This window comes from Tremella mesenterica (assembly GCF_000271645.1).
Source record: "Tremella mesenterica DSM 1558 unplaced genomic scaffold TREMEscaffold_6, whole genome shotgun sequence".
Lineage (NCBI taxonomy): Eukaryota > Fungi > Basidiomycota > Tremellomycetes > Tremellales > Tremellaceae > Tremella > Tremella mesenterica.
The window spans coordinates 812,863-830,023 of record NW_006711230.1 but is presented as its reverse complement, the minus strand read 5'-3'; the positions used below and the strand labels follow the sequence as shown (position 1 = coordinate 830,023).

General features: G+C 46.1%; 3 protein-coding genes across 3 annotated transcripts in view; 1 reads left to right on the top strand and 2 right to left on the bottom strand.

The window, feature by feature from the left end:
* Positions 1–695: 695 nt before the first annotated feature.
* TREMEDRAFT_11782 (uncharacterized protein) lies at positions 696–3,765 on the bottom strand (the record flags this gene model as incomplete). Its single annotated transcript, XM_007004815.1, has 6 exons — positions 696–896; positions 1,172–2,212; positions 2,260–2,393; positions 2,467–2,920; positions 3,197–3,320; positions 3,608–3,765. Coding segments are annotated over 6 exons (2,112 nt in total), but the record flags the coding sequence as incomplete, so codon positions are not given.
* A 4,583-nt stretch (positions 3,766–8,348) lies between these two features.
* TREMEDRAFT_31469 (uncharacterized protein) lies at positions 8,349–14,525 on the top strand (the record flags this gene model as incomplete). Its single annotated transcript, XM_007004882.1, has 7 exons — positions 8,349–8,686; positions 8,733–9,370; positions 9,414–9,814; positions 9,857–11,133; positions 11,181–12,662; positions 12,709–12,924; positions 12,968–14,525. 7 exons carry the CDS (start codon positions 8,349–8,351, stop codon positions 14,523–14,525), a joined length of 5,910 nt encoding a protein of 1,969 aa, XP_007004944.1.
* Positions 14,526–15,743: 1,218 nt separating this feature from the next.
* Positions 15,744–17,161, bottom strand: part of TREMEDRAFT_62833 (uncharacterized protein) — a gene marked incomplete at both ends in the record, with an annotated part of 3,126 nt that continues 1,708 nt past the window's right edge. The window contains one exon of the mRNA XM_007005058.1: positions 15,744–17,148. Coding sequence (XP_007005120.1) covers positions 15,744–17,148 — 1,405 coding nt within the window. The remainder of the gene's footprint in view (positions 17,149–17,161) is intronic.

The following is a 17,161-nucleotide window of genomic DNA, read 5'->3' as shown; positions in this document are numbered from 1 at the left end:
TGGTATTCACCCCCTTCCTCTCCTATTCTTCACCCTCCTTCAATCAGAGGGAGATGTATACCTCTTGCGAAGGTCACGCAGACTCCATAGGAGCTGTGTCCTTCTCGACAGTTGGCGAACAACTGGATTCCTGAAGTTCTCATCACAGCCTCACAAGACCGACAGCTAAACTGTGGGATCTCTCCTCTCTTCCTCCCCAGGAGATGATGACAAACCTAAAAGTCTGGCCACGTGAGGATCCACCAAAAAGATATCAATTCTCTTGATATCCCCCCAAATGATAGATTCCTCGCTTCAGGTTCTCAAGATAAACTCGTCAAAATATTCGAGATTGATTATACTTCCTCGGCTGGAGGGACGAAGGGAGCCTTGAAATTGGTTGGAACGTGTAAAGGTCATAGGAGAGGGGTATGCACGGAGAGAGAGAGAGAGAGAGAGAGAGAGAGAGAGAGAGAGAGAGAGAGAGAGAGAGAGAGAGAGAGAGAGAGAGAGAGAGAGAGAGAGAGAGAGAGAGAGAGAGAGAGAGAGAGAGAGAGAGAGAGAGAGAGAGAGAGAGAGAGAGAGAGAGAGAGAGAGAGAGAGAGAGAGAGAGAGTGTGTGTGAGTGAGTGAGTGAGTGAGTGAGTGAGTGAGTGAGTGAGTGAGTGAGTGAGAGTGTGTGTATGTGTAATATGGTGTAGAAGGGGGACGGAAGGAGGACAAACTTGAACTCACCTCATAAGTGATCCTCAAACCTGACAAAACACTAGGAGCTACGACACCTTCAAGTCGACCAGAGAGATGTATTCGAATAGCAGCAGGATTGAGCCAATTCCCTCCACCGGAAGAATGCTTCAAAGTTTCTCTTAAAGTAGAAGTGAGGGTTTGAGAATCTGACCATTTCTTTTTTGAGTGAATCTGAAATCAGCCTTATGACCAATTTGCTTTGCAAGGGGCTTATCTTCACCGCGTGCGTATATCAAGAGACACAAGAAGCCGTTTTGTCAAGCACGAAGTATTTTGTCAAGCAAGCACGTAGTAGGCGGAAAAAGAGATGAAGTGGAGTCAACCATTGTTGAGTCCAAGCAACCAGGGTTCAGAGCACCAGAAGGTAAAAACTATTGGGACAAAAGTCAAATGGGAGATTTCAAAGATTGACTTATATGAACGAAAGAGAAAGGTAGAAAACTCACTTGATCAAATAACCATTCACTCCATTCTTGCATTACCCCAATAGCTCTCATAAACACCACACCCTCTATCGCTTCCAAGTGCTCTTTCAACCCACATTCCTCATCTAAAACTCTACGCAACTGAAAAGTCGCAATCAAACAATCCGTCTTCAATTCCTGCTCCAATATCTCCTCCACACTAGATCTCATTCCCGATTTCCCGATTTCACTTATTCCCAACACTTCAGAAAGAGGTTTCCAGACATTCCATTCTGCCACATCCGTCTGTAAACACTTCAACAACCCTCGAGCTTTACCTGCTTCCAATATCATTTCTTGTGTATTTTCATGTGATAGCCATGTAGGCCATTCAGAAATGATATATCCACTTTCCCAGAAATCTTCATCAATCCAGGAAACATCTCTATCTCTTTTGATGAAGAATTCCGGGTCTAACTCACGAGTCTCAAGATCTGTCGATAAGTCTTCTTCTGATGAAGGAAGAAGAGAAAGAGATACGGGCATTCCTTGTCGAAGCCAATCACCTAACATTTCCCACATCGGTTTAGCGGTCTCTACGAAGGTAGAACTCAACTCTGAGAGTCCTTTCGGATGAGGGAGGATACGAATGGTTTCTATGACTGAATGTATGGTATTGAGGAGTAAAATTGGTGAATGAATATAAGGAAGGAATAAGAGTAGATAATCGACAATTCCACTGAAATCAGATTCGAATTGGAATTTGAGCTGAAGAGGTGAGGTCGAGAGTGGTGTAGAACATCCTAGAATGAATAAACGTTCTTGTTCCGCAATCCAGAGATCGATACCTTGTACGATACGTCGACATGAATCGGTAAAAGCTTGTATTGTCTTAGTGGAATTGGCAGAAATGTGTTTATGAGTCTTATGTGAGGTCGATACGGATGATGAAGGAGGTAGTGGAGTGGTTTTGACAAACGCTCGAATAGTGGCTAGATCGGTGAATCGACTCTGGAAAGATTTCAATATACTTCTTAGTCCAACAGATGAGAATGTAGTGACTTGAGGATGGTCATCCGAGATCTAGTCTGATCAGCCATACAAGCATTCTAATTGGCAGAAGACCTCACATTGCAATGTCCGTCATCAGAGAACGTGTAGAAGATTCCAGGTCTACCAGATAAACCGTAGAGTAGTTCTCTCTGAAACTGACGACAAGTTACAGCTTTCGTTATTCCGTCTTCAACCGTTGCGGTGAGGGATACTATATCAATTCCTTTCAATGAATCAGCGACTGTCTATTCCTACATTTCATGACGACGGATTAAAATTCTTACGAGTTGTCAAATCTCTCCATCCATATATCCCATCTTCCAACAACTTAATTTCTTTCCCCCCTCTCTCCCAATACGCACTCACCTTGAGTTCCTCTAATCTCCGTTTGGCTTCTCTCATCCTCTTCTCTGACTCTTCTTGCCTCTCCTGACATACAAGCTTCCCACTTTGTATTGTACTTTGAGGAGTGAGAATAATCTCCTCTTCTCCAGATTCTTCAAATTCCTCTTCTGTTTCACTCTCGCTATCCGTCCATCCAGGTATCTCTTCTTCCTCCACTCCGCCATACGGATCGTCAAAGGGTTCCGACATGATCTCCTGATAAAGCATTTCATCAGGTGACGGTCCAGTGTCATTTGTACGGTGTAAATAAGAATGAGCGAATTCATGTGTTTGTTTTGTTGGTAGGGATGCGAGATTGAGTAAGAATTGGATATGTTGAGGAAGGTTTGACATCTGAAAATCAGTCCCAATCATTCTAATCCTGACTTCACCGGTAATGTCATGAGATGCAAAGTAAAGCGATCATACTCTTTACCAAATCACATATAATGAAGGGGCATTAGAAACCTCAAAGAGATTGCAAGGCTGAAGCGAATGTCATATCGCAGCGATTCATCACCAAGCTCAAATCTCTGATCTTCTTGAACGATCTTCGTACAGGTATGATGTTATTTATTTGTCGTGTGAGTGTGAGGCGAAGGCTGTGAATGGTAGAGGAAGATGACTCACTTTGATAGGTAAATCATCTCCGAAACCCATCTCTCTCTTACGATGAGAATCCAATACTGACAGAGATTTAATCAGTGCGTCCGATAAGTCCAGCTCCACCCGAATTTGAGTAGTCCGAATAAGACTGAAATGTCAGTCGATCCAATGGCTTTCTCTCGGAATCACAGTCAGGCAAATATAATTGAAATAGATATGCAGCTTGGCTGCTTATGTCTTTGAACGAGGTGTATAAAATCTTATCAAGACGAAGAAGGATGAAAGGTGTCTTCTGGTAACTTATGTAATTGAGGAAGAGAAAAGCGAGTGAGATGGAGATGATGAAGGAATGTACAGAGAGAGAAGAAAGTGAGGAAATGATAGATGATAGATAGTACAACTGAGAGATGAAGAGAAGGACGTTACTGAACATACCTATTGAGAGAATCATGGATTTCATACCATGCTTTCTTGGCTCCTCCATTCATCGACCGTCTCACGATACGTTCGGCTGTACGGTCTGATATTGATCCTGACGATCCTGAGGAAGCTGAGGAGATGGTAGTGATGAGCTCTTGAGCTAATTGATTCATTACTTGATTCATTTTTCTGAACGTTGATTGATGATGGAATGAAGAGATGTAACGATCAAGTGATAGAGGATAGCGTGAGGATGGTAGTTTGGACGCGACTGATTTACATCCTCAGGTTACCCGTCTTTCAGCTTTGAAACGTATCCCTCGATAAGGATTGCTGCATAACCAGGACAGGGCGTGTTCAGAGAGAGCAAGCAGCGTCTAAGAAACCTGAATGATCACAATCACCGCGAGGGTGTTTCTGTCGAGTAGGAACTAACTAGCTGCATGGTTGTGTATATTCCACAAACTTGTCTCACTACTATTGGTCATCGTTCTATACGACTATCAAAGCCATACTCGCATATCTCTCTCTTCTCTCTATCGTATGTTTGTGTCAAGGTGTTAATCCATCATACTAACATATCTCTCTCGTCTCTTTTGTCTCTTTACACCTGAATCATCAGCTTGTATCTTTATCAAATGAAGATGAAGCTCACGTGTACTTCCTTACCATGACCATGTTTCTCTCCTACAACTTTGTGTCCATCAAGACCTTCAATCTTATGTCCTCCTTGACCTTCGATCCTATGATATCCATCGGTAGTCAATAAACCATGATGTTCCGTAGAAGAAATTGCCAAAATATTCCTTTTTCCCAAACCGTGGTGATTGTACTCGACAATCTTACTTTTGAACTCGGGATACGTCATAGCATTCGTCTTTAATTTCACTTCATCGATATCTTTCAGATCAACCGTGTGGTCCGTAGTACCGAATTCACGAGGGAGTCGTAAATTCACATGAGTATCAACTTTTGTCGTCTTGTCCACTTTGGCATTCACGTCGGCGTTTACTTTCCCATTGATGTGGGATGTAGTGTCGACATGATTGAGATGGATGTCTCTAGTAAGGGGGTTTCCACTCTGATGAACAGTGTTTTCAGTCGATTTTTCGATTTGTTCTGCAAGTCGAGTGATAGAACCCAGATCTCTAGCGATCTTCACATGAGCATCGACATTGTCGGCTTTGTGAGGATGAAGTAGCTTGGAATTTACGTCGGCAGTAGGGTACGAGAAGAGGTCACGAATGACTTTGCCTAAACCGAGAAAGGTTTTGCTGGACGTTACGGTCGCTTTCACATCGGCATCGACGTGGTTTAGAGACAAGTCTCGGTCGAGAAGAGTGTGATCAGGATAAGTGGGGAACATGTGGAAATCTGAATTCTCTTCATCGACGTTAGTGTCGGTACCCACGTCGGTCTGATATTCAGCCGAGTCTCTCCAAAATACTATACGAGTCACGGCAAGGACACTGACCGAGTCATCTCTGCCAGAGAACGAGGATCTTAAGCCCAGAAGCTTGTTGTCATGCCCGTCACCTTTTTTTTTTTCAGTGGCCTGTATTGTCAAAATATGTACGTATATCAAATGAAGCAGCCTACCATCAAATCCGCCACGATGTCATCATTAGTATGCTTATCACCGAGTCCCAACAGGGACCGCTTCAGACCAAAAACACTTGAGTGAGAGTGATCATGATCGAGATCAACAAGAGCCTGATAATCAGCTGGGTCGACCAGTGACGAAGCTACTCACTGTCACCTTTGCGACAATACTATCATCATCATCATTGGCGTTGCCGAGGCCCAAGGTTGATCGTCTATCGCCCAGAAATCCACCATAAGATCGGTCGAGGTTGATGAACGCCTGACAATCAGACGGGTATTGTGAAAGGGGGCAAGACTTACTGCGAGTTTGGCCATAACGTCATTGTTGGCATCACCAGTGTCCCCCAAACCTAGAAGAGATCTCTTGAGACCGAGGAGGCCATTGTGAGAGCTGTCGCCACCTAACTTGGCCAGGATCTGATGTTAAATGGACCATTCCAATTTCTAGGTAACACTCACTCCTGCTGTGGCAGTGACGCCGTGATGATGATCAACGTTGGTATCGGAGCCAAGCAGATTCAGACCGTGGTTGAGTGAGTCGCCGTCGGAACGATCATCCCCCAGATTCACCAGAGCCTGTCATCAGCGCCATCGTAGCACAATTCGGTGGTACTGACAGTTGCATGAGCCACAACTCCATCATGGCCATCGTTCGAGCCAAGTCCCAGGAGACCGTGGTGATCAGTGCCAGATGACAGGTGAGCTGCAGCCTGAGGGTATCAGCTTGATGTCATGAACGGGAGGGAATTACGCACATCGACCTCGGCGAGGACATCAAGTCGAGAGTGGTCATCGTCAAATGCACCCGAGTGGGAGTCACCACCAAGCAACTCGTGATGAGAGCCTTCACCGAAATCAACATGACCCTATTGAGTCAGACGAGCAGATGTTTACGTACTGAGCACTCACAAAAACATCAGCCACAAGACCATCATGTTCGTCGCTAGTGGAGCCCAGACCAAAAAGGTCACGTCTGATGCCCAGAAGCCCCTTCTTCTGACGGTTCTTGACATCGGCCATTGCCTGAAGTTATCAGCAATTGTGATGACGAAATAAAGCCATTACGGACAGCGAGATCGATCACCGCCCCTTCTTGATGATATCGGTCACCTCCGAGACCCAGCAAACTGCGTTGATTGAGTACGTGTCCATTCTTCACGTCGACGAGGGTCTGTCTGGGTCAGCTGTAATGATAACGAGCCTTCACTGATACCCACAGCCTCGTTGAGGTCAACCAAATCTGGATGCTGGTCATCATGCAGATGCACAATGGTCTGTGAAAATCAGTATAGTCCGTTTGATATATTCGGCCACTCACTCTGGTATCGGCCAATAAATCGTCGGCATGACTTCTGCGAGCGATCTTCTGCGACTCAGTGATCTGGGAGTGACAGAAAGAGGGCGACGCACCACCAAGTCACCAACGACTCCGTCATGTTGCGAAGCTTTGTCAAACTTGACGATTGCCTAGCACTCAGCATATAGTATGGAAGTGTCTTACAGTGCTCACGGTGGCATCAGCGAAGATATCATTGTACTTGGTGCTCCCAATGAGACCACGTCCCCTGATATACTCCTTGCGCTGAACGTTGTCCTGAAAGTCAGCAATGCTCATTTGAGGAATGATATGGTTCTCACATAGGTGACTGGGCTTCGCTTATAGCCAGCTGCGCCAACGGGGCCGTGTAAATTGTGGAAACCCTGCTCCGAAGGATACTTGGGTTTGCGGCTTCTCGTGATGAAACCCTGATTTGTGAGTTATGGCAAGCTCTCGTAAGAATTCAAGCATACGGTCATCTTGTTAAGCTGATCGATGAGGTCAGGTAAGAGTTGCGATTTCCTTTTGAGTTTGATTCCAGTGTCCGCATCCACGTGGGTGATCTGAACACGATCAGTCGTTACTACTCTCATATCTCTGTGGCTCCGTGGCGAGTCAAGGAAAAACGACTTACCAGATGACATTCGCCATTGAGCAGCAATCCAATGTGATGATCGGTCCAACAAGGCGTGTCGTCTTGTTCCCAGTCCGCCGCATTCAGTGTTGTGGTATCGATATTGGTTGTGACACAAGCATTATTGATGATCAATCCTTTTTCGGTTTGCAGCCAACAAGGATGATTTTCACGCAAGAAGGGCTCATAGGTGACACCTCTCGTCTCTACCTTCAAGTCACCCTAATGAGGTCAGCATCTATAGCGACATCTGAAATGACCTACGAGAACACAAATGGTACCTTCGATAATACCCCTGTGACCATCACGGTAGCACTCTACGCCATCGTGTGCTGGGGTGTTGTGATAGAATCTTGCGTTCAGTTGGGCATCCGTCTTGGGTACGGGAGCGGCTTGAACGAGGGCGACGAGGACGCCAAATAGAACTGTGCGGGGTAGCATTGTGAAAATTCTTGATGGGGATAGTTCAGAAAATAAAAAGAAAGGAGGGTTCAACAAGATACAGAACGGCTGTTTTTTGAAGATTGGAAGAACAGAAAGAAGCGTGAAAAATACGAAAGAAAGAACGAGTGGGGAATGATTGCACTCACCAAAGTCTTTTGAAGTGTTGAGATGAGATACGATGTTGATACCACGGCAGATTGCCAAGACGCTCTAGGCTGATTTGCACAGATGAGTAAAACGTATCTCGTATGAACGAAAGAGGGTCATCAATGTGAAATGAGTTAGAACAGCTTGAGAGTCAAATTTCAAACGTGAAATAGCTTGTTGCGTCAAATGAACATGTCAAATGTCATAAAAACCGCTGCTGTTATGTAGGTCAATTCGATCGCAAGTAAACAGAGGAGTTGAAGGGAAAGATAGGGCTAGAGGGCATAGGTAGTTTGAGGTCACCTTTGGATGAGAAAAACGAGTTTCTATGGACAGCCGAGGCTCTGTGCTCACCAAAGATTGCTGTGCATGTCGATGGATGACCGAGTGATAGTAGAGAGAGAAGAGTAGTTGTGAGGATGAGAGACATTGATGACAGAGGATAGAGAGCAGCTCATCGCGAGAAACAGGTCACGTGACCAACTTTCGCTCGCGATCATGTATCATGTTCACCCCTCTCCCTTGTTACTTAGTCTCGCCATCCGTCTACTACTTCTCGTACAGTTTCAGGCCAGCGAGGCATATCGTATCAAGCGTTGCAAGGCGCTATGGGCACAGCTCCACCCTCTGACAAAGAGATAGAAGCTGTGCTCAGTAAAGTGGCCGCTTCTTCAAAGCCCACAGACGCCACCTTGTACCCCCTCTACTCGTACCTGCTCCCATCAGTCCCCTCTCAAGCCGCTACCTCTTCTACCACCGCCCATTGGTACTGCCCAAAGACATCTTCCCCTCTCATCAGAGATGCAGCTACATATCTCATCTTCCTCTTTGCCTACAAGGCTGAGGGTATGCCAAAGACATGGATCGATGAGCTCGAGCACGTCTTGTTGGGTTGTCCTGTCTGCGCCAGGGCATTCGGTGCTGCTAGACGACGTTTTGCTTCCAAGTGAGTCCTACATCTAATCGTAGCTGAGCTCTGTACTCATGTATAGGTATCTGGCAATGTTCAATGCTCAGACCAAGGAGAATTTCTTTCAAAAGGTCGACCTATGGCAAGCATCACTTATCCTTTCTGAATACAACAAAGCATCCGCTCCTGGCTATGGAAGCACTTCGACAGTGTCGATAACCCTCTTCGACGTGGATGATTCTATCGTTCAGCTTCTGTGCAGTGAACCAAGCTTAGTATCTAAACCAACATCTACAACACCCGAACTGGTATCACTTTCTTTACTCTTCTCCGCCGCCATCGCCTCCGCTCCGAGTAATCCGGCCGTCTCAAAATTTGGTCTCACACCCGTCGTCGTACATCTTCTCTCGGTGGACGATCCTGCTCAAAGATCATGGGCATTGAATCAGCTCCCATCATGTGCACGTCGACCATTAAGTTTCGCCGAATGGTGTGAAAATGGGATCGGATCAAAGGTACAGGAGCTTTATCTCGACAACAGGTTTGACAGTGCGACTATCAGATGGTCAGCATTACATCGGCTACTCGACTCTGGCTGTCTTACGTTAGAGACCGTGCAGAAAGGCTTACTCAAAGGGCACACCTCTGTCAGAGCCGATGCAAAAGTTGGGAAACCGATCATGTCCGTCTTGAGCACATTATTGGGAAGTCAGACATCAGGTACGCACAGCTTATCAGAAATCTTTTCCTGCTGACGTTGTAGCGTCCGATCTTGTCCATGCGACATTCCAGGTCCTACTCCATATATCGCCCACACATCATATATGGTCATTTGATGTATCCCCCGAACTCCCTCACACCCTCTTCTCCGAGATCAAGAATAATCCCTCATTTCGTACATCTCTGGAAAATTCCTGTCCCTCGTCGCCCGCCGAAACAAATGAGCATCATGGGAAGGGGAAGGGGACGACGACATGTCGCTCTCTCACTTGGATCGAAGATTTCCTCCTGTCTCTGAGGGATGCCAAGACCGCCTCGGGCAAGTCCAGTAACACGGGATTTGGCGAAAGTCTAGCAAAGGCCATGAACTTCTGCTTCTCCGAGATGCAGCACACTAGATATCCTCCCTCCCTGCGTGCCGCTGCCGCAGAGTGTGGTTGCAGGGTGAGTGGGAGCCCATCTCAGCATGGCTCCGCTGATAATCAGGCACTGGTCAGATTACGAACAGCAGTCGCAACTGATGACCACATCGCCTCTCCTCTGTCATCCACTCTCGACATTCATGCCACCTTTATCGCTACAGTGGCCCTGCGTTTACCTGATCATCCTTCGCCAGATTGGGATGATGCCCGTCATGCGGCTCGGGCTTTACTTCTCGACTACTTCACCGCCGATGGACGAGATGTTGTAGAAAGTATGCTCGGATTAGCGGCCATCTCTTTCCATGAGAGGAAGCGTCTAGCTCGAAAGCGTAAACTGAAAGCTGCCGTCGATCCACCGATACCGGTGCAGAACCTTCACCGCGCTTCGACGTATAAAGAACTCTGGTCCATGGCTTATAATGCGCTCATGCCAACTGATCTTGAGGGTACGGCAATCATCTTAAAATCAATAGCGATGACGGCCCACCTCGAGAAACTCGATCGAACCGGCCCGTGGAGTCCTGATAGCCTAGGTGAGGTTATCAAAGCCGAGGATTGGGTTTCCAGTGTGCGAGCGATCAATACATCAATATCTTCAATGCGGGAATATTTCGGCCGCGCTTTGGACTCTCTTGCTCGTCAACCTGATGCAACTCTCTTGCGAGACCTCTGGAAGATCGCCGGTGTTCCTAAGGCGAGCGTAATCATATTGCTTGCCCCGGCCGAAGAACTTCACGACCCTGTCATCAGTTTATTACAGCAAGTATACGAAGATGTCGACGATCGAGGAGACTGTTTTCGTGTCCTTCTGCGAGAACATCCCGGTGAGGCCATGGAAGGTCTTTGCACTTTCCTCTCGACCTTCATCAAGACTGCGAATCTCACCCCTGAATCATGCTCTCTTGCTAAATGGCTCGTACGTTGCTTCACCGACATTCTCGATGTTCTATGCCGAGCCTCCGAATCTTCCGAAGCTCTCTTACAAACTCCATCTTTCCTCGCAGACTTCACCTCAAATCGACCAATGACAAAAAGGATTGCAGACCTATGGCACCAAATGACTGAATCACTAGCCGTCATTTTCAATCGAACTCAGGGTTGGGCTGATTTCTACGAAAATTCTATCATGGTGGATTGGATGCGAGATGCTCTCATCTTTGGTCGACATATGACGGAACATGTGAGAGTATTCGAATCTGCTGCTCTTGGTCAAAGTGATTCTCGCTTCGATGTACAGAGTCCATCGGAATCGCCCGTGAAGCTCTCCTCGACCGGACGAAAGATGATTGAGCAACTCTCGAAAGTGTTAAATGAGCTATTGCATTGGCTTCGGCTGACCGAGTGAGTCTATTCACTCCTCTTATGTGACATACGGCTGATAATCTCAGCATTGAAACGTTACATCAGACTTTCGAGCTGATCAAAACCATCCTTGGTCGGTTGTCGCGGTCGTCCACTCCTATCACCGTCGAATTGGAGAAGACGCTGAAGGAGCTGGACAAATTTTGTCGACGAGCGGGGACTTCATACCCTTCCAAGCTCTCCGATGATCTTCTTTCTGAACTTTCAGAGCTTGTGTCTGGATTCGACATCTCACTGGAAGATGATGTACAGTTCGTCAAGGCCGTCACTCGGGAAGAGGACACAAAACCCTCGCACGATCCCTCATCGGCACCGGTTAAAAAGGATGCACCAGCCGCCAAGAAAACAAACGCGTTTGTCAAGATGATGAAAGCAGCTTCCAACGGCTCGAGCTCTCATTCACGGTCCACTAAGAGCGATCCCGTGAATGGGAAGGAAGACGAGTACGACGATGACGATTTCCTGCAGAAACTTCCTGCCTCTGATCTGGATATTCTGGAAAAACGTGCTCGGATAGCGAAAACACAAGTCCCTCAACCACCAAAATCCACTGTGCCACCGAAGGCATCCATCCAGGCGGCTCAAAAGCTCAATATAGACGTTCGACCCGGAATGTATCAGAAAAAGCCCGCTGGTGGTGGTTTTAAATCCAAGCTCATGCAAGAAGCCCGACGAGAACACAAGTTCGATCAAATGCGTGCTAACGTGCCACGCCCCATTGGGGGTTTACCCACGAAGGTTCCCGTAGCTGGTGCGTTCGGTAGCGGTTTAGGAGCCTACACCGGTCAACGACGACCTGTCCAACCAGCAGATTCAGGATCCAGCGCTTCTGACACCTCTGACGAGGAGAGCAGAGGGGTTGATGCCCTCATGAAGAAACAAAAGTCTCCTGCCAAAATAGCACTCGCCGCCGAGAAACGTCAAATCAAAGTCCTCGGTATCCCAATTTCGAACGCCGTCCGGGAACACGAAGAGAAACGTGCACGCGCCCATGCTATCAAACAACGTCTCCGTCCCGATCTCAATTCTTTGTATCGCTATGTCCTGGCATGGGATCCTACCCATATTGGACCGCATCCTCCGCATCCTCCGAAAGTGGCACAAGAGTTCATGCAATTACTTCGTGTCCCGACCACCTTCCCAGATGCCAAACGATACGAGCAGATCATGCTTCCTTTGTTTCTGGAAGAACTGTGGGCTCAGTTTGTCAACGGCAAAGATAACACCGCTCATGGGATGGGTATAATGGTAGAGATTTCTAGTAGGGCCTACGAGGATGATTTCTTGGATATGGAACTGGTCGTACAGGGGAACATACAACCTGATTTCTTTGTGAATGAGACGGATATCGTCCTGTTGCAACAACCTGGAGCCAGAACATTGTTTGCCAAAGTACAAGGGTTCCGACGCAAGTTCAAAGATACCGCCTTGAAAGTGAGAATCTTGACTTCTATGGATCAAAGGGAATTAGGAGCGAAGTCGAGGTGGGAATTGAAAAAACATACTTCGTAAGTGACTGTGTGGGTGAGTGTGACGCTCCGCTGATACTGTGAGATTGAGTACCGCTGTCAGGGAGTTTGCCGCTCTGAAAGGTCTGCCTTATTACGAGAAACCATTATTGCGGGACATACTCGCTGCCAAGGGAGCTACCATGCCTCCTCTCTCATCCAGAGAGGTGGACAGAGCAATGCGTTCATACGATGTCAATGAACCACAAGCCAAGGCCATCCTGGGTGCCATGCAAGTCAATGGGTTTGCTCTGATTCAGGGGTGAGTCAATCTAAATGAACAAGCGTGGTCAACTGACGTGCAGTCCACCAGGTACGGGTAAGACCAAAACAATCAGTGGTTTGGTTGGCAAGTTCATGTCAGAACGATCTATACCCATAGCCATGGGTCATGGAGAGAAACCTGTCAAACCTAAACTTCTCGTCTGCGCTCCGAGTAATGCTGCCATTGACGAAGTCTGCAAGAGACTCATGAATGGTGTCCCCAGTTCTGATGGAAGTCGACTGAACCCAACCATCGTTCGAATTGGAATCGAGACATCTGTCAACATTGCCGTAAAGGATGTATCCCTGGACAGTTTGGTAGAAGCCAGGGTCAACGCAGACCCTTCTTCGAAAGGGGGCGGTGGAGAATATGGCAAGATTCAAGCAGAGTTGGAAAATGTCAAACGTCTCATACGTGAACAACAAGATAAGATCCGTTTGGCAAAGGACAATGACGAAAGACGTCGACAATTGGAAGACGAATATCAATCTTTAGTCACCAGACGTACTCAGTTAGGTCAACAAACTTCCAAAGCCAAAGATGCGGCTAGAGACGCTACTAGACATCTCGATGCCACACGTCGACAAGCTAGAGAAATCGTTCTCAAAGAAGCAGATGTCATTTGTGCCACATTAGCAGGAGCGGGTCACGAAACTCTATCAGCTTACACATTCGAAACTGTCATCATTGATGAAGCTGCTCAAGCTATCGAATTGTCATGTTTGATACCATTGAAATATGGTTGTACAAGATGTATAATGGTCGGTGACCCTCAACAATTACCACCTACAACACTAAATCCCGATGGAGAAAAATACGCATATAACGAATCTCTTTTCGTCCGTTTAGCTCGTGAAAATCGATCAAACGTTCATTTACTAAGTATACAATATCGTATGCACCCAGATATCTCACGACTTCCTTCCAAAGTGTTTTATCATGGTGCTTTGAAAGATGGACCGAATATGGAACGTAATACCAAAGCTGTATGGCATGAAAACAAGAATTATGGTCCCTATCGATTTTTTAATATAGAAGGTTCAGAAATAAAAGCAGGAACATCTACTAAAAATCCAGAAGAGGCAATCGCCGCCGTTAACATTTATAAACACTTGGAAGAAGATTTTGGAGATAGAACGAATTTAGCATTACGAGTTGGTATCATTACAATGTATAGAGAACAAATGTACGAAATCAAAAGACAATTTCTACAAGCTTTTGGAGGTTCTATAATGGAAATGATAGAGTTTAATACTGTTGATGGTTTTCAAGGACAGGAAAAAGATATCATCATTTTATCTTGTGTTAGGAGTGGACCGAATTTGAGGACTATTGGTTTTTTGAGGGATGAAAGAAGGATGAACGTGGCTTTGACTAGGGCGAAAAGTAGTTTATGGATTGTTGGAAATGGTTCAACTTTAGAGAGGAGTGATGAGAGATGGAAGGTTATTGTTGGGGATGCGAGGGAACGGGGATTCTTTTTGGAAGTGAGTTCTGATTTGACGTTTACTCCAAGTTTACTTCTCACTCCTCTTCCTTCTATTTTTCTTACCATACTCCCTTCTATCCCCTTCTCTTCCCTTGTGCCTCTTTCCTGAGGGTCGATCGTTATCGTGTGCGTCTCAATAGGACTTGTATAAAGTGTGATCATGTGAAGAGACAAAGCTGAAATGACAGTACAAACCTACCTTATTCACCAAACCCACCCCAATTAAAACAGTTACTCCCAAACCAAAACCTACTAAATCTATCACTTCAGCACCAGCACCAGCATCAGCACCAACACCAACACCACCAGTTGATCTCCTTCCTCCTAAAGTACTAGCCAACACCCAACCAAAGAGGAAACCATCATCTGAAATGGTTTCGCCAGAAAAGGAGAAAAAGTCCAAAACGATCACTACCAATGGTGATATGTCTATACATCCAACACTAATACCACCTTCAAGACCCGTTGTCAAACCGCCCAGAGCTCATAAGGCTCCTCAAGATATTATGGGGAACGCCACAAATGGAAGACAATCCATCGATGTTGGATTGGAAAATAAAAGTTTCATGCCGGCTGCACCTAGTGCGATCAGACATTTGGGTCCACCTCCACCTGTCCCTGTGAGGAAAGATGAAGATGTGTTGTTTGTTAAGAAGAAGAAAGTGAGTGTTGTCTTCTTCTTCTACTACTACTGCTGCTGCTGCTGCTGCTATCCCTCTACTTCTTATCCTTCTTATCCTTCTTATTCTTCTTATTCTTCCTCATTATCAATATTGTCGATCTATAATCATCCCGAATAAAAACCTTCGGACAGATACATATTCGTATGTTGCAGTCTTTTCTCCAAGCATTGTGATTACATGTGAGAGTGAGTGAGCGGGTGGGTGGGTGGGTGAGTTAGGGGCATAATTGATGGTTAGAAATTCAAGTAAACCCAAATTGTCAGAATCATCAGTGTCATGTGTTTCCATCTATTCTCATTGCATAGCATTTCACACTTTACAGTATTGGTGGGTTTATGTTGTATATAGTGTCCCCATATCATATTATGCATTAATGGGTTAACTCATTCTTCTTTAACAAGGCCGTCGAGTGTATTCTTCTAAGATGGTCAAATTTCGTGGGTCACGCAAGACGACTGGAAGGAGGCATGGGGTAAGAATGGACGGATTGACTTTCAATAGTCATTCGTGACAGTCATGATATGTAGGAGAAGGTAAGAAAAAGAAATAACAATAAGTGAAATCATAGATGATCACTGAGAATTAGTACAGTAGTAGTAGTAGTAGTAGTAGTGGTGGTCAATGGGAGTGGTCAATGGGAGTGGTCAAATAGGAGATAAAATTTCTTTTTCCTCATGACTTAAACCACTACTACCTTGTCCTTTTTTAACTTTTTCAAGTCTTTGTAACTCTATTTTCTTCTTTTCTTTCGCAGCTTTATAAGCAATCAAATAATCTTCCCTTTCTTCTTCTGTCATTTCTTTTAAGTTAGGTTTTTTAATTTCTTTTCCTCTCACCTCATCATCCTGTCTTTCTCTCCCACTTTTCACTCCTGTTCGACGTTCATCAATTCTATTTGGAGATCTCACTCGGGTAGCTTGAGAACGTTTGATTTTATCAATGATATCAGGAGTGAGTTGTTCTTTAGTTGTTCCTTGACCAGATTGGGTTGATCGAGTTCTAGTACGTTTGAGTTTTTCTATCATTTCAGGTGTCAATTCGCCTTTACGTTGCGCCCTTTTGAGTTTTTCGATCATATCAGGTGTCATCTCACCTCTCTCATTCCCTTCATTTCTTTCTCGCTGAGCACGTTTGAGATTTTCGATCATATCAGGTGTCATCTCACCTCTCTCATTCCCTTCGTTCCTTTCTCGTTGAGCACGTTTAAGCTTTTCGATCATCTCCGGTGTCATCTCTCGTTTGTCCCCATTGACTTCTTTCCCTTGAGCCTCTTTTGCAGCTCTGTATCTTTTCATTTTCTCCATCATCTCTGGTGTCATGTCTCTGTTCTTCCCATTTGTCCCTGTCCCTTGGGCTTCTTTCGCTGCTCGAGCTCTCTTCATCTTCTCCAACATCTCCGGTGTCATCTCTTTCCCCTGACCTTCTCCTGCCTGCGACTCTCTAGCCGCTCGAGCTCGCTTCATCTTCTCCAACATCTCCGGTGTCATTTCCCTTTTCTCCCCACTCACATCTGTCATTTGGGCTTCTTTTGCTGCTCGAGCCCTCTTCATCTTCTCCATCATCTCCGGCGTCATCTCTTTCTCTTCACCTTCTCCTGCCTGCGACTCTCTAGCCGCTCGAGCTCGCTTCATCTTCTCCAACATCTCCGGTGTCATTTCTCTGTTCTCCCCACTTCCCCCTGTCCCTTGAGCTTCCTTCGCTGCTTGTACTCTCTTCATCTTCTCTATCATCTCCGGTGTCATCTCTTTCCCCTGACCTTCTCCTTCCTGCGCCTCTTTGGCCGCTCGAGCTCTCCTCATCTTCTCCATCATCTCCGGCGTCATCTCTTTCCCTTTACCTTCTCCTTCCTGCGCCTCTTTAGCCGCTCGAGCTCTCTTCATTCTCTCCATCATCTCCGGCGTCATCTGACTGTCCTCTACACTGGTCTTCTTCCCCCGGGCCTCCTTGGTGGTTTTAGCCTTTTCTAACCCCGCCATCATCTCAGGTGTCATCTCCTTCTCCTTTTTCTCTCCCTCCTGCGCCTGCTGAGCCGCTCGAGCTTGTTTCATCCTCTCCATCATCT